Source organism: Castanea sativa, chromosome 4 (assembly GCF_040712315.1).
Source record: "Castanea sativa cultivar Marrone di Chiusa Pesio chromosome 4, ASM4071231v1".
Taxonomy (NCBI): Eukaryota; Viridiplantae; Streptophyta; class Magnoliopsida; order Fagales; family Fagaceae; genus Castanea; species Castanea sativa.
This window is the reverse complement of record NC_134016.1, coordinates 34,508,648-34,528,374: the sequence shown is the minus strand read 5'-3', so window position 1 is coordinate 34,528,374 and position 19,727 is coordinate 34,508,648. Positions and strand designations below refer to the sequence as shown.

At 34.3% G+C, this 19,727-nt stretch overlaps 2 protein-coding genes across 3 annotated transcripts; one reads left to right on the top strand and one right to left on the bottom strand.

Moving 5' to 3' along the window:
- The first annotated feature begins 1,582 nt into the window (after nt 1-1,582).
- Nucleotides 1,583-3,221, top strand: LOC142630421 (presenilin-like protein At2g29900). The gene has a single exon (XM_075804416.1). The coding sequence runs from the start codon at nt 1,786-1,788 to the stop codon at nt 3,127-3,129; it is 1,344 nt and encodes a 447-aa protein (XP_075660531.1). The 5' UTR covers nt 1,583-1,785; the 3' UTR covers nt 3,130-3,221.
- A 7,101-nt stretch (nt 3,222-10,322) lies between these two features.
- Nucleotides 10,323-13,753, bottom strand: LOC142630390 (exocyst complex component EXO70E2). 2 transcript variants are annotated; one of them, XM_075804379.1, is made up of 2 exons: nt 13,442-13,753; nt 10,323-12,843 (listed from the first exon to the last, which is right to left on the bottom strand). In XM_075804379.1, the coding sequence occupies exon 2, from the start codon at nt 12,505-12,507 to the stop codon at nt 10,579-10,581; it is 1,929 nt and encodes a 642-aa protein (XP_075660494.1). In that variant the 5' UTR covers nt 12,508-12,843; nt 13,442-13,753; the 3' UTR covers nt 10,323-10,578. The 2 variants fall into 2 exon arrangements, with proteins under 2 accessions (XP_075660494.1, XP_075660495.1); XM_075804380.1 differs by having other exon boundaries at nt 10,323-12,889; nt 13,442-13,749.
- Nucleotides 13,754-19,727: the final 5,974 nt, after the last annotated feature.

Sequence of the window (19,727 nt, the reverse complement as noted above, 5' to 3'; positions counted from 1 at the left end):
AGTTAGGTTGTGCAAATTTTCCTCGTCTCATAATGGAGATATAGCTTGCCTCATCTCTAGTTTGGATGAGCTTTAGGGTCTGTTTGGTTGGAGTGAAACAAGGAGGATAGAAAATAGGAGAGAGAAAACTGATTTTATGGGTTTGAAAGAATGAAAGGATGGAAAATTAGTGGGATCTAGGTGTTTTCTCACTTGACCTACTAAAATTCTATCTCCCCAATATGGGAAGAAATTAGAAGGGAGAAGAATAGTTGTAGTCAATGACTAAACTATCCCTCCTTCTCTCACGTGGACTTACGGTTGCTTTTTCACCTTTTTTTTTTTTTAATTTTTTAATTTTTTGCTTTCCTGCATGGACTTGGTTTCTTTTTCACTTCTTCCTTTTTTTTTTTCTTAGCATGATACAAGTTTTATTCTTTATTTATTTATTTATTTATTTTTGGTTTAACTATATGTGATTAAAAAAAAAAACTTTTTTTGGCATAGTTTTTCTTGTTTAATAAATTTGGATGATTTTTTTTTTGTTAGTTGTTCGAATTTTTTTTAATTGAGCATCATTTTTTAATAAGGCATACGAATAAATTTATACAAACTCATTTTTCCATTTTTCCATCTCTCCACTTTTCCACTCCCAACCAAATACAAATGAGAGAAACTAAAATCTTTTATATCCTCCCACTTTTCTATCCCCCTTCATTTTCTATCCTCTCACTTTTTTACCCTTCCAACCAAGGACAAGTTGGAACCTGCTTAAATGAGATGCTAGGATGAGTTTGTACCTAGAAATTACTCCTATGATCTAGTATGTTATAGCATTAAATGTGTGATTTTAGGAACATGTCAATGACAATTTTAGGTTTCGATACGTAATATTAACGGTTTATTTCATTTTTAATTTATTATAAAAATAATATTTTTAAATTTTGTTTGGGAATAACTTATTTACATAATGCAAGATTAAAAGTTAAGAATTAGTTTATTTTTAAAAAGTTAAAAGTTAGATTACTTAAAATAAAAAGTAAAAAAAAAAAAAAAAAAGTTGACAGACGCACTCATAATGTTACAAAAAGTGGTGTTTGCAATTTTTTGAATCATGAATATAATATTTCTTATCGACTGTAGGATGAATTGTACTTTTTCTGTATCTTTTTTGACAAATCATTTCTCATACTTGATTTCTTGCTTTAATTTATTTCGTTTTCACTAAAACAATAATTTTTTTTAGAAAAATGATAGGACCACAATTATCTATAGAACTTTTGTCACAATTTACCCTACTGGCTAATAGTAAGTGATAGAAAAGAGAAATGATAGATTCATGTGAATTTATTCTCAATAAAAAAAAAAAAAATTCATGTGAGTTTACATCTCAACTACTCACAAGTCGCAGCTTGACGAGTCGTAGCCAAATTGTGTAAATAGTTCAGGTCTTAGCATTGTTCAAATTTTTAATTTTTAAAATTTAAAACTGAAAAATAAAAAGCAACCTCTAAAGAAACAAGAAATGAAAAAGGAAAAAGGGATTATTTTTATTATTTTTTGGGAAGCAATAAAGGGATTTTTGTTGGGTAAAAAGTTTCCACCAATGAGATATCCAGTTGTACCCACTGGAAGAAAGGACGGTTGATCTCTTCATCCTATCCTAACATCACGAAGCAGTTCAGTTGACCAAACTACCGATCGGTCAAACAACCAAACCCTGCAAAAATTTCGAACTCAAATCCCCTTCCCTTCACTTCTCAAACACCTCCAAGATCCGAAATTGATTCGATTTTCGAGCACCCAATGGCCCCAAACGCAAGACCCAGAAGCATTCTTGAATCTCTTGGGGAAGAGATAATCAGAATCATAACACCAGTCTCACTCTGCATGTTGTTGGTGGTGATTTTGGTCTCTGTTCTCAACACAGATTCTTCATCTTCTTATTCAGCATCAGCCACCTCCATAGCCACCATAGCATACAGTGAGAGCAGCTCAGACTCATCCTGGGACAAATTCTTAGGTGCCCTTTTGAACTCCCTTGTGTTTGTGACTGTTGTTACTGCGGTCACGTTTCTTTTGGTGCTCCTTTTCTACTTTAGATGCACTAAGTTCTTGAAATACTACATGGGTTTCTCTTCTTTTGTTGTTTTGGGATTCATGGGTGGTGAAATTGCAGTATTTCTGATAGAGAAATATAGTATTCCCATTGATTGTATCACATTTCTGGTGGTTTTGTTCAATTTTGCTGTTGTGGGTGTTTTGGCTGTATTCATGACAAAAATTGCAATTATTGTGACACAAGGGTACTTGGTTCTTATTGGAATGTTGGTTGCTTATTGGTTTACACTGTTGCCTGAATGGACCACTTGGGTGCTATTGGTTGCCATGGCATTGTATGATCTTGCTGCGGTTTTGTTGCCGGTTGGGCCATTAAGACTCTTGGTAGAGCTTGCAATATCAAGGGATGAAGATATTCCAGCACTGGTTTATGAGGCTAGGCCGGTGAATTGTAATGATTCAGGTTCAACAGGTGGAGTACCTCAAAGGAGGGTTTGGAGAGACAAGAGGGGTGAAGATTCAGTTAATGGGTCTAACCACAATTCAAATGGCAATTCTGTTTCTGGTGAGAATGTGAATCCTGGGTCAAACTCCACTTTGAATGCCACTGCTGTTCCGGACTCAGATTCAGATTCTAATTCCGTAGTTATTGGCCACACTGATACTAGTTTAGTTAGAGCTGAAGAGGGACGTGCTCCAGAAAGGGATGCTGAGCTATCCATGCCTTTAATTGGTGGTAGAATGAATATTCCGCCGCATCAACCAGAAGATGATGCAGCAAGTGAAAGTTTGATGCTAGAGGGAATTGGGTTGGGTTCTTCAGGTGCAATCAAGCTGGGGCTAGGAGACTTCATTTTCTATAGTGTGTTGGTTGGTAGGGCAGCCATGTATGATTTTATGACAGTGTATGCTTGTTATCTTGCTATTATAGCCGGTCTAGGTGTCACTTTGATGCTCTTGGCACTATATCAGAAAGCTTTGCCAGCTCTTCCCGTGTCAATAGCATTAGGTGTGTTGTTTTATCTCTTGACTCGGCTTTTACTTGAAGTTTTTGTTGTGCAATGTTCTTTGAACCTCTTAATGTTTTAATACATAAATTATGTTGTTAAAGATTGATACTTGGCTACACAATATATAGCATCAGAAAGTATGGTGTATGAAATTCATGTTTATTGTTTCAACTTATATTCTCTCCCCCCAGTTGATTGCTTATAATTTATGTATTTGGTAAACTCAGTCTGGAATTGATGGTATGTGTTGCCCTCACAAAATTTAATTTCTCGAGCCTGGGATTCTATCATTTGACACTTTATAACTTTAAGATCATGGGTTCTGCAATTCAGAGTTAGCAAAGAACTGAGTGCTGGTTCCTGGTTAATATATAATATAATATAAGGGGGAAAATGGATAAAATGAATGTTGGTTCTGGTTAAATAGTGAATATGGGACACAGCTCCCAAGCTGATGGACGATGGGAAACATGAAATTGGAGTTGGAATTAGTTATCTTGGTGTGTGGGGTGGGGGGGGGGGGGGGAGACCCTGAACATGAAATTGGAGTTACTTTGGTAGCAATATAAGCAAAGAGGAGGTGTTTAAAGCATATGATAATCCCAATGTTTGACTTCACTGCCATGGATATATTACAGTAAGCATTTTATTTTTCCCATGAAATTTCACAAGTTTCAAAAGAAAGATGCACAGGAAGTTGGGTTTGATCTAATTATAGAATTTTTAGCATGGAAAAGTTGGGACACGGAGTAGGGGTTTGAAGGATATCCTTGTGGTTCCGGCACCTCTTGTGGTGCCTGGACACTAGGGTTTGAACCTCACCAGGTCCCCTCCCTATTTATGCAACAAAAGAAAAGTTGGGACATGGAGTAACAGAAGCATTACAGAATATATGAAAATCTTTGGAAGAAGACTCTTATTTCAGGGGCAGAAAAGCTTTTTTCTTTTTGCTTTTTTTTGGGTGAAGTTTCAGTTGCTTGGAAGCTTTGCTTTGTACTACTGTTGGTATGAGCCTGATGCAATTGGGGTTAAGAGAGGGATTACCTTAAGGCCTCTTGTTATCACTGATTGAATAAATCAGATGTTCTGCCACAGTGATTTTGCCAATGAGATTGACTATTGGTTCTCTATTCCAACTTCATTCATATTAAAGGTATTGCTTCTTTCATGTTCCTTTTGTCTTACCACTTTTGAGCACAATCAGCTTGGTGGAAATTGGAAACATAGATGCTCAGTACCTGCACTAAATGGATATGAAGACAATATGGTTTCGTATTTCAAGCTTGTTCTTTGCATGTTTGAAATTTTATCTCCAAATATACAACTAAACTATAACCACGTGGATAATCTATGGCATTAATTGCTATATATTAACCATGAAAACTTGGCATCTTATAAACTTCTAGAATTTTTTATGATTATGTGGCATGTATGTATTAATAATAATTTACTGCAGAACATAATGTGGCCTCTTGCTTGAGCTAGCTTCCTATAGAATGCAATGATTAGCTTACTTCTTTGTCTGCTTTGCTCGATAGATGTAGTCTTTATAGTTCTTAGTTCTGTTTTGTTCTCATTTTACCTTAGTACACGTCCTGTGTGCTTTGGCTTTTTGTATTAGTTTTCCTCTATCAATGAAATTTATTACTTATAAAAAAAATGCAATGATTAGTTTATATCCTTTTTTATGTATAACTTTCTGAAGGACAAAGCCCATCGATATACTAAAGCTTTAATTGGAAGAGTGTTGGGGCAAGAGAAACGCACTCACATGGAGTTTTAGTTGAAACAAAGACATCATAAAAAATTAAAGCCAGATAAAAAGATTTGACTCGATAATCATAGATCTCATAGAGGAAAAAGTTACATCATCATATAGAATATTGAAAAGTAAATTCAGCAATCAGCATGTGAATTATCATTCATCTAGTATTGAAAATTTCTTCATCCATTATTTGGTTTCTTCATCTTGCGATCTTAATGATGCCCTATGGATTGCATTGAGCATGTAGAGGGACTTTGAACCATCATCTATCAGCTTGTGATCTTAATCCAAAATGTATCATTGCAGATACCATTATAATTTAAAAGAAGCATTTTGACAACTTCTTTGATTGAAGAACAAGAACCTTTACTTTGTTACTCATTATCATGTATCGATTTACTGTTAAGCTGAAGACAAGACATGTTTTGGCATTTAAAAATGGATGATATCAAGTTTTTTCTACTTTCATAGACCAACTACAGACTATATGGTCTGAGAATTGGGATGGATGCTGAAGGTTGTGCATTTTACATGAAATTTTGTTTGCATTGTAAAGTCTCATGTGATTCTCTTTATTCATGTTTTATTATGTGCTAGTTTGAATCAAATGATTTGTTACATGGACTCTTCCAAGTGTGTCACCTAACATAAGCCATTAGGATGTCATTCGTCGATGCTAACTGTCAAACACATGATCGACTACAAGAATTATAGCTTAGTGCATTCTTAAATCTAGATGTTTGTTTGTGCCAGACTATTTAGACACAAGTTGATCCTCAAGTAATTTAAGGATACTAATTGTATTCACGTGTAATTTTGAGGTCTAAAGCTTAAATCAATATGACAGTTGAAACTTGCTAGAATTTTAAATGTACATATTTTCATAAGATGGGCTTTCTTGTGCTTCTCTATCTACAACGAACTGACAAACAGTATCATACATTTTTCAGTGTTTAGCCTACCGTCCTAATAAGTTTAGTGACACAAGTTTGGCTTAGATGCACTGGACTCGTTTAGATAATGTCATGTGGTAAAAAATGGACATATGTAACTATTGTGACAAGTTTAGTACAACTGAACACTAGAGATTCGTGACAAGTTGTATTCTAGGGATATTCAATTTCACACCCAACTAATAAGTTAAAGTTAAGGTTGGTGCATAATAAAAAGTGTCAATGTGGCTTCCCTAATTGAAGAAATTCTCATCCAAGTGAGAAAAAATTTCTAATCTTCTTGTTTGTGTCCACTTATTATAATTATGGCTTCCAAAGATCAAGCCCGTTCATTAATAGTAATTGGTACATGATGTTGACTTGACGAATGATGAATGCTAGACCAAACTGTTATACAATTGGTTGATGTGGTAGTGCCGGTCATATGTAAAAATATACCACAGTATGGGGGTCCCAAGGAGTGTTGATTAATAGGCCCTAATAGTCTTATTGGAAGAAAAGACAGGGACACCGACACGGTCTTGGATTGTGATAAATGGGAGCTGTCGTTGGTCCTTTTGACATAAGATTCTCGGCCGCCTCCGGTCCGGTAGGAAAGAAAGCTGTAGCCAGTGACTAGCTCAGCTATGGAGCTACGTGTACACCGCCACGTCGAGACTCTCTTTCGAAAGTGAGATCACGCTCTCTTAATCTTTCTTATCTCTCTAGTGTCTCAGATCTGGATTTTCTGCTGTTCCTAAAGATTTTTGCTAAGGAGGAGTTCCCAAGAATCCCCTCATCAGGTTTCATTGGAATTCGGAAACACTCCTTTGACCGCGACAAGGTCATAAACTCTCCACATAAGACCGAAGCGAGTTAGATTTGCACCGTTCGGCTCGGACCCTAACAAGAAATTGTTTAGTGCTTTCGATCTTGACTTCTTTGAGTCTAAGATCGTTCTTTCGAAGCCCCTTTCTAACACCTTCTTTTTCGTTGGTAATGGTTTCAGGTTCTGAATGGATGTCCCAATTCGGTGAATTCTTAAACCGAAATGGATTCTTGCCCAAAAAATAAGAAAAAGGCTTGGCAGCACGCAATCGCCATCGGACCAAGCACGAAAGAAAGCCTTAGTTGGAGGCGTCTTCTTTGAACTCAAAAACAATTTCACTTGAATTCGTGAGTGAATCCTTTAAAAAACAATGTCGACGAGACCATGAGGTGCAAACATATTCATAATTCATAGGCAGCAAAGTACGTAATAGGACAAACGTTACAACAGTATACATAGTTGAATAGTACATAAATAATTAATAGGACATAACTTGGCTCAACCATAGTGTTTGTGTGGGTATGTGGTTTGTCGAATGTGTTTGATATGACTAGACTTGGTGCAACAATAACGGACTGATGAAGTGCAGTGTAAAAGTTTGCATAATTATTTACATGAATGTATTTGATCTGACTGAACTTGGTGAAATAGTAACAAATTGGTGAAGTGCAGTGAAAAATTTTATGCAAAGATTATTCACGTGAATGTGTTTGATACGACTAAACTTAGTGTAATAGTAGTTTTATCATATAATATATGATAATTTAGTAATTAAACCCTTCCCAAGCATGTAATTAAGGAATTCATCCATTCTTTGGGAGCTAATTGCTTCTAAGGAAATTGATTACTTTCCAAAGTGGATGATAAATAAGGCATTTGCATTTGTTCACGTCCATCCATACAGCTTGTGAGCCATGCCCACTATTTGTCACCAGAAAGAATCTTAATTTTCCTTCTCGTCTGTGGGTTGAGACCTAGCTAGCCATCTCGTTCTTACAGTTGCAAGCCCAATGGCTAGATACGCCTTTTCCATATTGGGCCATAGGAATAACAGTTCATGCATCTTGTGCGCCAGTCCATGAGCCAACGGATTGGGCTCAATGTCATTTCAGCATTAGTCATGAATTTGTCACTGTATATCGCATGGGGTCATTTACCATTTGGAGTTTTGGACGCTAACACTCCCAATGAGTTTAGAGACCCACTCAATTTCACATCCAATTAATTTGTCAAAGTTGCGACTAGTGCGTAATAAGTTTAGTGTCATTGGTTTATCAAAAAGTTTAGTGTCATTCATGTGAAAGTAATGTAGCTCCCCTCGTAAGTTTATAACTAAGCAAAGTGTGAAATTGAGTGTAAAATTAGATGTGTCTGTACTCTGTAACATTCTTGAACGCTAATACAAGCTTCTACCTATAGCATCATCTTGACATTAGTGTAGACCCACAAGCTGCTACCTATAGCATCATCCGAATCAATCCCTTCCGTACGCGCATAATGGATTCAATCTAGTTCATAACAAAGAGTTGCCTTTCTTGATTTCAGACAAATGATTGCTCCATAACTTTTCATAACTTTCTATTTCAAAATCTATAAATATCTATTTTATAACCAATAGGTGAGTAGAGTGTGCGTGTGGGTGTGGGTATATAAATGTGAGTTATAGATGAAAAACAGTCTTAATCTCTCTTTTTCAACTCTTCGTAGGTTCGTAAGTGGTGGATTTGTATGTCTTGCTTTTAGAGTGTGCCACAAAAGTGCTTTAAAAGCTTCAAAGCTCTTTTAGCCATAAGAGAGAGAGCTTTAAAGCGTTCGAGAATTAGTTTTCAGTTATAACTCTTTTGAGCAAAAATTTAGAGCTACAAAAAAGGCAAAAACGCAAACCCGCAGACGCAGCCTGGATCCAAACAGAACTTAAAACTTAAAACTTTAAAACTCTACCTCCTATACAAATGCACACTAAAAAATAAATCTGCAGCTCTTAGGAAAAGACTCAATAATTCACCTTTTTTGTTTCAGAAATCCAGAACTATAAAGTACTATTCATTGTACCTGGTCAAACACTCACAAGTCACAACCTTTATATTACAAAAGCTTTACTTTCTAGAATAATGTTAAACGAACAAGAAGTAAGGGTCCTTTTGGATAAAATTTATTGCTGAAAGTTGAAAATTAAAAACACTGTAGTAAAATAATTTTTAAATGTGTAAATAGTAATACGAGACCTATTTTTAATAAAAAAATTTGATAAAAAGGTACGTGAACAGTGCACGCACTGCGCATTTGTCCTCTGCAGCTGCAAAAAAAAGAAGAAAAAAAAAAGAAACCAAAACGTGAAAACGCAAAAGCTGGATCCAAACCCTCTCTAACGATCAAGGAAATAAAACGTGACTAGTCATTAAAGGCAAATTAACAAAGTAACACATACCATATATTTATGGGGTGACCTAGTCATTAAAGGCAGCCATTAGCGTGGTCATGACTCATGACACATCTTCTGTAAACAAAACGTGATCATATTTTAAACGTGACCTCCCAAAAAAAAACAGCTATTTATTTAGCAAAATGACAATTGACAAACTTGAACTTTTGTACATTGTACCAGTGGGTCAAATGCACACTACTCCTGAACTTTCTGCAGTTACATGTATTTAATTTTCCCTACACTAGATCTTGATTCTTGCAGTCTTCCTTTCTACACAGCAGGGAAAAAGGTAATTCCTCGGCCTTTTGGCTTTAATGCCTCTCTAAAAATTTGTACATATGCATGTACTGATTATTTTATGAGAAAATCTAAAATTACATTTTTTAGTGCCATTATTTTGTCATAATTTTGATTTAACAGATTATGAGTGATAAAAAAATAATAATGTGTCAATGTGAAAGTGACAAATAATTTGTTATCGTCTATTACATAAAATAATTATGAAAAAGAGTATCGATAAGTTTATGGTTACAAAATACAGTAACTCTTATCTTGTTAATGAATGTGTCCATATCTTGAAGTCTGTCCCTGTTCATAATTGGAAATGTATTAACTCTTATTTAGTTGATGAACGCGTCCTCTGTCTTTGTTCATCATTGGAGATGTATAGGTATGGCCCTCAAAGCCACTTGTTTTCTCTAGCATTAAATGCCTATTTATTCTTCTACGCTAAACTCACCTAACTAGTGCATGAATCCAAAAAAAAAAAAACTAGTGCATGAATCAAATCCCAGACCAATTCATCAGAAAGACATGATTGCTGGCAGGTCACGGGGTTTTACTTTCAACAAATTGGTAGGCTGGAGTCAATGCTGCCTGACCCCCAACATGACAGATGCCTTGCAAGTTTCCTCAACATTGTACAATGACTGTTTTGGTAGATATCAAGTTAATGAAGTTGTGAACCTTCAACAAGTACTGTTTTTTTTTTTTTTTAATATTTTCTGAGCGAGGTAAATAATATAGAGATCTCATATGTGTTTCTACATGGATTCTTATTCTTGAAAATCCATAGAAATTATGTTAGTATAATGGTTAAATAATTCTTAATAGCTTAACTTTTTGAAGGATCGTTAATTTATTTTAGAATTAGAACAGATTGTGTTCAGTTTTAATCTATTTTCATTCTATCTCCTATTAAAAATTGAAAATCTCATGCCTTTTGTGATTAAATTCACCATTTTTTTTTTTTGTTGAGAAACAAACCCACACAAAAGGCAGAGAAACTGAGAAAGTGAGGTTCTAACGCAAAGTCTACAAATGAAGGACAAAACTTGTTAATATAGTATTGCCATATTCATGCCTATAACCCCAATTGAAAAACAAGGCCATTTTACAAGAACATGCGGGCCTATAATCCCAGTTGAAAAACAAGACCATTTTACAAGAAAGACAGCTCAAAAACTTTTAGCTTGGCACATTTGGTATAATACAAACACAGATACATCATGTATTGATGACATGACTAGGATGAAGAAATAGGAAAAGAAGATGCAAAAATCAATACAATGAAGACTTCACTTTTTGCGAGAACTTTGCAATATTCTTGGTGAGCCATTAAAGAGATCCAAGATATAGTTCTGCAGATCATCTGGAGAATGCCTGACATACTTCTCATTGATACTGGAAGACTTTCTCCCCATAAAACTCCTATATGCGTGGATTACTTTCTGCGAAGTTGAAATTTGTAAGTCTTCCCGGAGCTCAGGATCTGGGATAGACCACCCTGTCTGGTTCTTGTATACCTCCTCAAAGGCAATAGTGAAGCCCCTAATTGCCTTTGAAGCTGAACAGAACCTTGGACTATCATCATCCTTAAGCAAAGAAAGGACTGAATTCCAAGTGGCTCTCTCATAGCTCATTGCATGCTGCTTGTACTTAACAATATGCTCTTTGATCCATTCATCACCAATGAAAATCCTGAGGTCGCAGCACTTAACCTTTTGGGCCATGTAATGGAAGTTGTTCACCAAAAAAATATGCTGCAAAACACCATCCCTGTAAAGCTTGGATTTTCTATCGAGGTTGGATTCTAGAGTAGCTGTGATTGACCGAAAGTGGCATGCCATTTGACAATGTGTGATAGATGAATCGCCCTGCCCATTCTCTGGCTCAACAACTGGATTTGAATCAGCTGCTTCTTGGTCCTTGAGAAGCACATTGAGGGAGTTGCAGTACAAGGTAAGGGTCTTGATGTAATTCATGACATACTTAGTGAGGGGGTGTATCCCACCTCCAGAAAAAGGCCTTGTTGATACATTAGCCGCAATGGCATTTCCAAATTTCAAAAATGTTGCCCTCCCAGAATCACCCAAGCTCCTTAGAAGCTCATGAAAGTCAAGCCTAATAGCAGTACCAGCCTCTTCCGAGAATAAAGCATCTATATCCAGAAGATTGTCTGCCACAACTTCATACATGTCAAGTAAGCGAAACAATTTCTCTGGTTCATGTGTTCCCATAGCTATGGCCTCGCCAAAATTCAAAAGGTGCGCCAACGAACCCTTTGATATCTCAACAAAGCATAATGGATTAACAAATCCATAGTCTCCCAAAATCTGGTCACAGAGATGTTTCTCACTTGCAAGATACCGGATGATGATATTCATAGCACGAACCCATTTTTTGATCTCGTAGTTCAAGCTACTCCACTCCATTTTGAGCACATCCTCCATGCTAAATTTTTCCACTTTTAGAACGACCAAGTACTCCTCTAATGCATCTCTCCGGACGCTAACGAAAGCCTGGCAGAACTCCTGATCATAAGTCACACCAAACATAACATTTGCAATGGACTTGAGATGAGGAATTACATGTGGATGAATCAAATCAAAAATATATTCGTCAGATTCCTTTCCACTACTATTTCTTCGCAACTCTTCTTCAGATGGTATGTCCTCAACTGAAACAAAGGATTCGTCATACAAAACATCCATTCCACAAGATCGAAAAGACATGTTTTTAGGCTGAAAGTATTGCTTGTGCTTAACAAGAATGTGCATTATCTCTTTCTCAAGCCTTGACATTGCCATCTGCAGAATGCTGTCAGCTCGGTTAAGAAGATCCTTCTGTTTCCCATTTCCATTCACAGACAAGCTTCGTAAACCTCCAATCAATGCTTGAATTTCATCAATAGTTTTCAAGAACTCAGAAGCTTCCAAGGGATCAGACTCATCAGAGTCCCATAATAAAAATTGATTTGACTCCCAACTCCTGATCTTCTCCTCAGCATATTTGAGCTGCTCCTCAACCTCTCTGAATCCTGTACCCCTACTTTCAGTAGTGAGTAGAGTCATGGCAGACAAGTGACCGTCAAGCTGTGAGAGGATCTTCCTCAAATCATCATCAAGGTTTTTATTTGCCCCTAGTGCCTTGACTATGTGCTGAGCTGCAGCAATCACATGTATTTCTCCTTCACGAGGAGAAAGTACTGAGCTAAAATCCGCCATAACAACAAGAATGAAATAACCAACGAACCAGAGTACCTAACCAAAGCTTCAAACAATCCCCAAACCAGAAGCTACCCTTTTAATCTGAAAGGACTTGAATCACTTAGTACGATGGCAAGTGTCTTCCACCAAAAATGACAAGCCACACGTTCAAGTCTGGGAATCAGCCTCTCCAAGAAAAAATTGGGGATAAGACTGCTTATCAATTACCTTTACTAGACCCTGCAAAAATAGGAGCTTTGTGCGCTAGATACAACCTTTTTTTCATACAGGCACTAGAAAAGGTATGCATGTCTTCAATTGGATAAGCTTAAGCCTCCGCTCAAGTTTGCAAATCTGATAAGAACAGATCAAGGTCCAGTTAACTCAGCCTATACAAAGCCTAAAGAGAAGGAAACATCAGATTCAGAACATTTCACTTCCAAAAACTCGCAACCAAGTTGTGATGTTATATAAAAAGGAATTGGAAGATAAGAGGCTCTATAAAGGAAGCAGTATATTGATTCTGTACAACTAGATTACTGCCTTAAACAACACCTAAAATTGAAGTAAATTGACAGATACAAAAAACATGGACGAGTACATGATGCAATAAATGATCAAGGCTGTAGTATAGCTGAACTTTCCTGGAGCCACAAAGCTCAACAATGGCTTTCAAGAAGACTTGAAATCTACTAAAACTTGCAGTTTACTTCTACTGTTTCTTTTTCTTAAACCATCTCATGCTCTTTGCCATAATCAAATCAAAGCCTTAAAATTTTGCATGATCAAACAAAAATGACCTCTAGACTAAAAGACCCAGACACGGATTTAGTCAAAGAAACAAATAGAGAAGTTATAACTCAACGAAAAAAGTTTGACCTCCCCGGTGAAGAATAATCAGAGACTTTACAATATAAATTCACAGAGAACAACAAGAGAAAGAAAATCAAACCTTGGAGTTGAATTCTGAGCAAGAACAGCTGTAGATTATGTAACACAGAACAATACCAACTAGTTCTGGATTGAAACAAAACAAAAAGTAGTGATTAAAGCGTTTCCTTCAAGCAAAAAAATGTTGTCTTTTGCCTGAGAAAATGAAAGAAAGTGAAAGAAAATCTGGGTTAGGAAGCAAAATAGAGGGTGAAATGGACAAATGGGGAATCAAATAGGTTGAAAAACTGTGAGAGAAATGAAACTGAAACTTCGTGGGGTTGGAATTTAGGAAGTCTTTGTTGACGTGGGGTAAGATTTTTTTGTTCAACTTGTATCAATAACTTTATCAAAAATAATTGTGTGGATGTAAAAGCGTGGTTTTGACTCTTGACTATTAACACTTGACGAACAAGAAACCTCTGACAGTGCTTGCCGGCCGTAGATTGTGTAGGTTGACCTAACAAAGTCCATTCCAACCAAAACATTCATTCATGTGTATTGTAGCTTTTGTACATATTGTCTTAAAAATACAAATTAAGCTTTCCCTCCCATTACTGAGACTTTGGCCGTTAAAAACTATAGTTTGGTTGCAGAATAAAACAAACTAAAAACTGTTAAAAGAGTCTTATCATTTATTCGCCTTAGATCGTTGCTTAATTTATTTTAGTGTAAGAACTTACCCTTTTTTTTTTTTACTTTATATATTCATTTCTCAAAACACATTATATCATGTTATCAATTTTACTTTACATTTTATTAAAATATTTTTTTTTTCTTTCCTCATAACAATTACTATACATTCTCTTCCTTTGTTCTTAGGATACACAAATAAAGAATCAAAAACTAAATTCAAGATTAATAGCGCTAATGTAAATTTTTACGGTTACTATAGTAATCATGTATTTTACACAACTTTGTATAGACTAATATTGGTGAATTTTGAACTTTTTCTATTATATAAGCACTTACGCGAGTGCTATTAGTGTAACACTTAACTTAGTAAGGTATTGTTTTATGGGTAAATCATGAAATATCTATCAAAATAATTGGTGAATAACTCAAATGATGACATGTGTTGTTGGATATACATGTATAAATGAAGTCTCACATCGTATAATAATAAGAAAAGTGAGTGTTTAATATAATATAATTAGGTCTAAACTAATTGGTTTAAATTTTTGGGTTAAGTAATGTCAGTTGGTGGTAGATTCCATTTAGCTTAATTGATAAAGTCTTCTATCATTGAATAAGAGATATGAAGTTCGCTTACACCAAAATCGATTGGTGTCTTAGCCTAATGATAAACAACAATCATCATAGATTTGATTAATAATTTGAAAATCCCACCAATAAATTATATATTTTTTATATTCTTAACACGCATGCCAAATTTTGTGTCAATTGGACTTTATTTACTATTTAGTCCTTACATAATTTTAAACCATAAAAAATTAAAAACTTAAACTTTTAATATTTGATTGATGACATTGTTATTAATCTCTGATTGTTTTGAAATTATACAAGAATGGAGAATAAACGAATATGATGTAATCCAATGACAGATTTGTCAAGATTCGCATCCAATAGATAAAATTAAGTGGTGTAAAATTACTTAAGGTTACACCAAATATAAATAGTAAAAAGACAAGGTTTTCCTTTAAACTGAATGCAAACATTTTCCTTGAAAGAAAGCAGTTTTAAATAGAACTCTACAGCTTGGCATTTTACTTTTATACCGAGTATACCAACCCGAAATTGTGTATGATTCTCTGGTTTAATGGTTTGACTATCGTTTCAAAACGGTTTTGATGATTGGGGTGTATTTTCCAATGCATGATATGTTATGCACTTGATGATAATTGACCAGCATGATGAGAGTAAGATTTGATTATTCTTGTGGTTCAATAATGAATAAAAGATTATTCTTGTGGTTGAATAATTTAGGAATATTCCCTGAGATGAATCAATCTTAATTTTCAAAAATGATTGTTTGAATTCTTCAATATAAACTCTTTTATCTTCCAAGGAGTCACATGTTTCTCATGAATTTCAGTTTTTTTTTTAATAATTAATTTATGGTTTTTTTTTTTAACATGGCATAGATGACATGTGTGATTTGAATAATGATATAAATTGCCAATTGATTCTAGAAGGCTGACCTTCCCATCTTAGATAGGGCCCGTTTAGTAACGTTATTCTAGTAACGTTATTTATATTTTTTAGAAATACGTGTTAGTGAAAAAGTGTATGAAAATACATGTAATATTGTTTATGAAAACTGTTACTTAAAATGTCATACCAAACGACCCCTTAAATTTTGAAACCCAATTAGATCTTAGGATATCATCTTCCCATGTAAGTTTCTATTTTTTTGAATGTAAATAGGAGTCAAAGTGGTGCAGCTTTCTTAGTTTGTAATTATAAGATTAATCCACTACATTTTCAAGGTTTTTTTTTTTCTTTCAAAAAATGCTCATGAAAGATGATGTAATCTTAAATTTCATTTGAATAATGTTTTTTTTTTTAATTCTGTTTTCTTGATTTAATTCCAAATTGTAAAACCCTCAATTTTAGGGGTAAGATTTTATTGGTTGATTAATCATTTTGAGACCCAATTGACCTAGCATTTTTGGGCCGTGGTTTTCATAATCACTCACCCTTCATGGCTTATAGGAGTACTAGCTTGTACCTCCATGTATATACATGAATACACTTAAAAATATATAATAAAATGCATAATGTAATTCCTATATATATAATTTAAATACTATTGATTGTCATTTTTATATTTTGTTAACTCTTTAAAATTTTTTGTAAGAATATTATTAGATATAAAATGTAAATAGTCCATTTTTTTATAATTATTGTGAAGCACTTTTTTTTTTTTTTTTTTTTACGATTCATTTATTCTAGACTCTTTGGTTTTTGTATTTAATAACTCACTTGGATAAATATTTATGATGTGGTCCCACATTTTATTCTAAAATTAAGAAATTAAACTCTTTAAGAATAAATTATTTAGGACATATGGCGCAAAATTGGAACTCTAATTTGAAATTTTAATTTTAATTTCTCTCAGCTTCACCTATTATTATATACTAGTATGTAACCCATGCTACCGCACGGAAATAGATATAATTTAATAAAACAATGGAAATAAATATATTACATTTTATTATTTAAGTGATACTATTGGTTTTGTTTTTTATTATTATTTATTAATCATGAGTTTAGTCATGTTTAAAAGACTTAGTTTATTCATGTTTAATAAAACTTAGCATTATGTAATTTTTTGACAAATATTTTTATCATACAAAATTCTGATGAAAGAATGCTATATAGACATATATATTCAAGGTTGATTCATACACGATGCATATAGCTCTAATTAAGTTGTTTTATCACAAACCATTTTTAGCAAAATAGTTTAATCAATTAAATGCAAATCTCATAACGTGCATCTCATAACAATATATAACAATAAAATAACGTGATTCTCATAAAAAAAAATTAATCAATTAAAAATCACTAAAATTATGAGCATAAAACGTGAAGACAAACAAATAGGATAAGTACTAATTCCTTAAAAAAAAAAAAAACTTACAGTGAATTGAGAAAACTACACAAATAATCTTTGATGTTAAAAGAATAATGTGATTACAACTTCCTTTCGAAATTGGATAGAGACTCGTGCTAATAACGTGTTATGAAAAAGAAAAAAAACCATGCAACATCAATGATAAGAAAACAAAACAATTTTATAATTAAACAATTAAAATTATTGACAAAAAGGAAATAAAGTATAGGCAGATGAAAAAAAATAAACATGCAACATCAATCATAGGAAAACCACAAAATTATATAATTAAACAATAAAAAATTTACAAAAAAAGGAACGACAATATAGGCAAATGAAAGAAAGTAGTAATCAGACCTTAGGAATAGTTGGAATTCGTTTTGCAGAGTATAAATCAGGACCATGAAAATTGTAAAGACAAGTACAATCGGAATATTTAGAGAACCTCTTCTTATATAAGATACAGAAATACCCAAATACATGCATCATTGATACTGAGAGATTCTTTTGAAATTCCATGACATTGATTGAAGAAGAGGGGAGTTGTATATTAAGGTGCCTGAATCGATGTGGAAAAGAGAGGTGAACTTGAAAATACACGGGTATGGAAAAAAAAAACACATCGGAATTACAACAGATGGAAGAAAATTATACTCCAATTTCATATTTACATTGACACGTGACACAATATAGATTATAATTCTAATTTAGAATTGCAATTAGAGTTTCTCTCTGCTTCACCTACTTTTGTTCCAATGCTTTGTAGCTTACATACTTGGTGTTATGCTATACACTGCTTTAAGTACATCACTTTTGTGCCCTAGTAGGATCTTGTTCCTGGATGCATATACTTCATGTATTGTGCATTGGTTGAGTGTTGGACATGGAAATGATTCTTTGCATTTAAGCTTAATAGCTTGCATGTCCAGATGTTCATTCCAAGTGTGAATGAGCATTGTGGTCACTATTTTATAGCGATTGCTTGTATGGTCAAGCTTTGGTTTATTACTTTACTCTATTGTGTCTGATCGCATTGTGCTTGTCTCATATGCATTACAAGTTTTTCTGCATGCAATGATCATATTATGTTGTTGTGTTTCAGGAGACATTTGTTTTTATAATTCAAGAGCTACACAGATTCTAGAGTTAGGTGCGAGTGAGTTTTGTTCAATTGTTCCTAACTCACATGTTAAGTCTAGAGTTTGTTTTAGGTTTTTGTCACGGAATAGCCAAAGGGAGAGATTGTAAAGTTGAAATTTATCAACCATTTTGTTGGCTTTATTCCGTGCCAATTTGCTTATAATTCAGCACTTAGAAACCCTATATTTAGGTGGGATTCATGTAAGGGTAGTGTGTGAGAGAGTGTGAAGAAATGCTCAAGACTGTGCACTGAAGCAAGGACTCGCAGCTAGATTTCGCGGGTGGCTTGCGACTTGCAAGCCACTAGATGATGCATACGAGTGAAGCATGTAGAAAAGATGAACAGTCACACCAGCTGGAGCACTACAGGACAAAAAGTCTAGTTTGACCATTCTGTTTGCTCACGGCTTGAACTCGCGACTCAGTCAAGTCGCAAGGCCAAGTCGCTAGCCAGCTCTGTTTGGAAAAACCTGACTCTTTGCATTCCATTCTCACTCTAGTATAAATACCCTTTATACCCATGAAATGTAGAGAGCTTCTAGAGAGAATTTTGAGAGAGAAACCCTAGAGAAAAACAAGATTGACTCATCTACAATCTTCATATAGAGACTCTTCAAATTCCTCTACTTTCTTCCTCTCCATTGTTACATCCTTGAGAGGTACATTACCAAAACATTTTCTCACCATACCCATATCTGTGAGAAGGCTGTTTGGTGTTTTGGGAAGTAGTTAGGAAGGGACCAATTTCATTATTGGTTAATGCTATGGGCTATAGCGGAATCCGGTAAGTTAAAGAAGAAATAGGTTCGGCGCAACCTCGTTGGAGTAGAAGCTTGAAAGGCTTAGGTACACTGGGTAGATTAGGCTTGGAGGGCCTTTTGTTGTCCATGTATCCCAACTACATTCTTTAGTGGATTATTGACCGCTTGGAGGGCGGCGGAGAGGTTTTACGCCAAGGGCTTATGTTTCCTCTTCGATAACACATCGTTGTGTTGTCCTTGTGTTTGCATCTCTCTTCCCTTAATCTTTGCCATTTAATTTTTGCTATGAATGTGATTTTATTTGGTTTAGATTATGTTATCAATTCTGTTTTAGCTTATTTACATTTTATGCACGTAAATTTTTGTTAATAAGCTTGAATTGGTAATTTATTATTTGGGGGTCTAAACGTTCAAAAGTGTTTTATACATATTTTGAACTTTCAAATTTCAAATTAAGCCTAAATGTTTAAAATCACATAAATTTGAACCATGAATCTCGTAGGTTTGGTTTGGTGGTTTAATTTTTGGATTTGATTAGGGCTTTAAATTGATATTATTTTAAAAATCTTTAAGTTTAATTTGAAATCAACAAAACTGTAGGGTTTAATTTAAAATATTCTTAAACTTCAGGGTTTAATTTTAAAAATTTGAAATTATAAAATATAATTTGAAGCCATCTTAAATTATATTCATATATATTTTTTTAATAAATATATTTTTTTTTGGCCCAAAACCTTGCAACTCAACTTATTAGCATCTCCTAATGTTTCTAATAGAGATGTTATCAAGAGTTCATAACCCCCAACCCCAACTATTGAATTTTAAAA

What these genes read in the sequence shown, in the direction of transcription:
- LOC142630390 (XM_075804379.1), bottom strand. Translation starts at nt 12,507, where the DNA reads ATGGCGGATTTTAGCTCAGTACTTTCTCCTCGTGAAGGAGAAATACAT.
- LOC142630421 (XM_075804416.1), top strand. Translation starts at nt 1,786, where the DNA reads ATGGCCCCAAACGCAAGACCCAGAAGCATTCTTGAATCTCTTGGGGAA.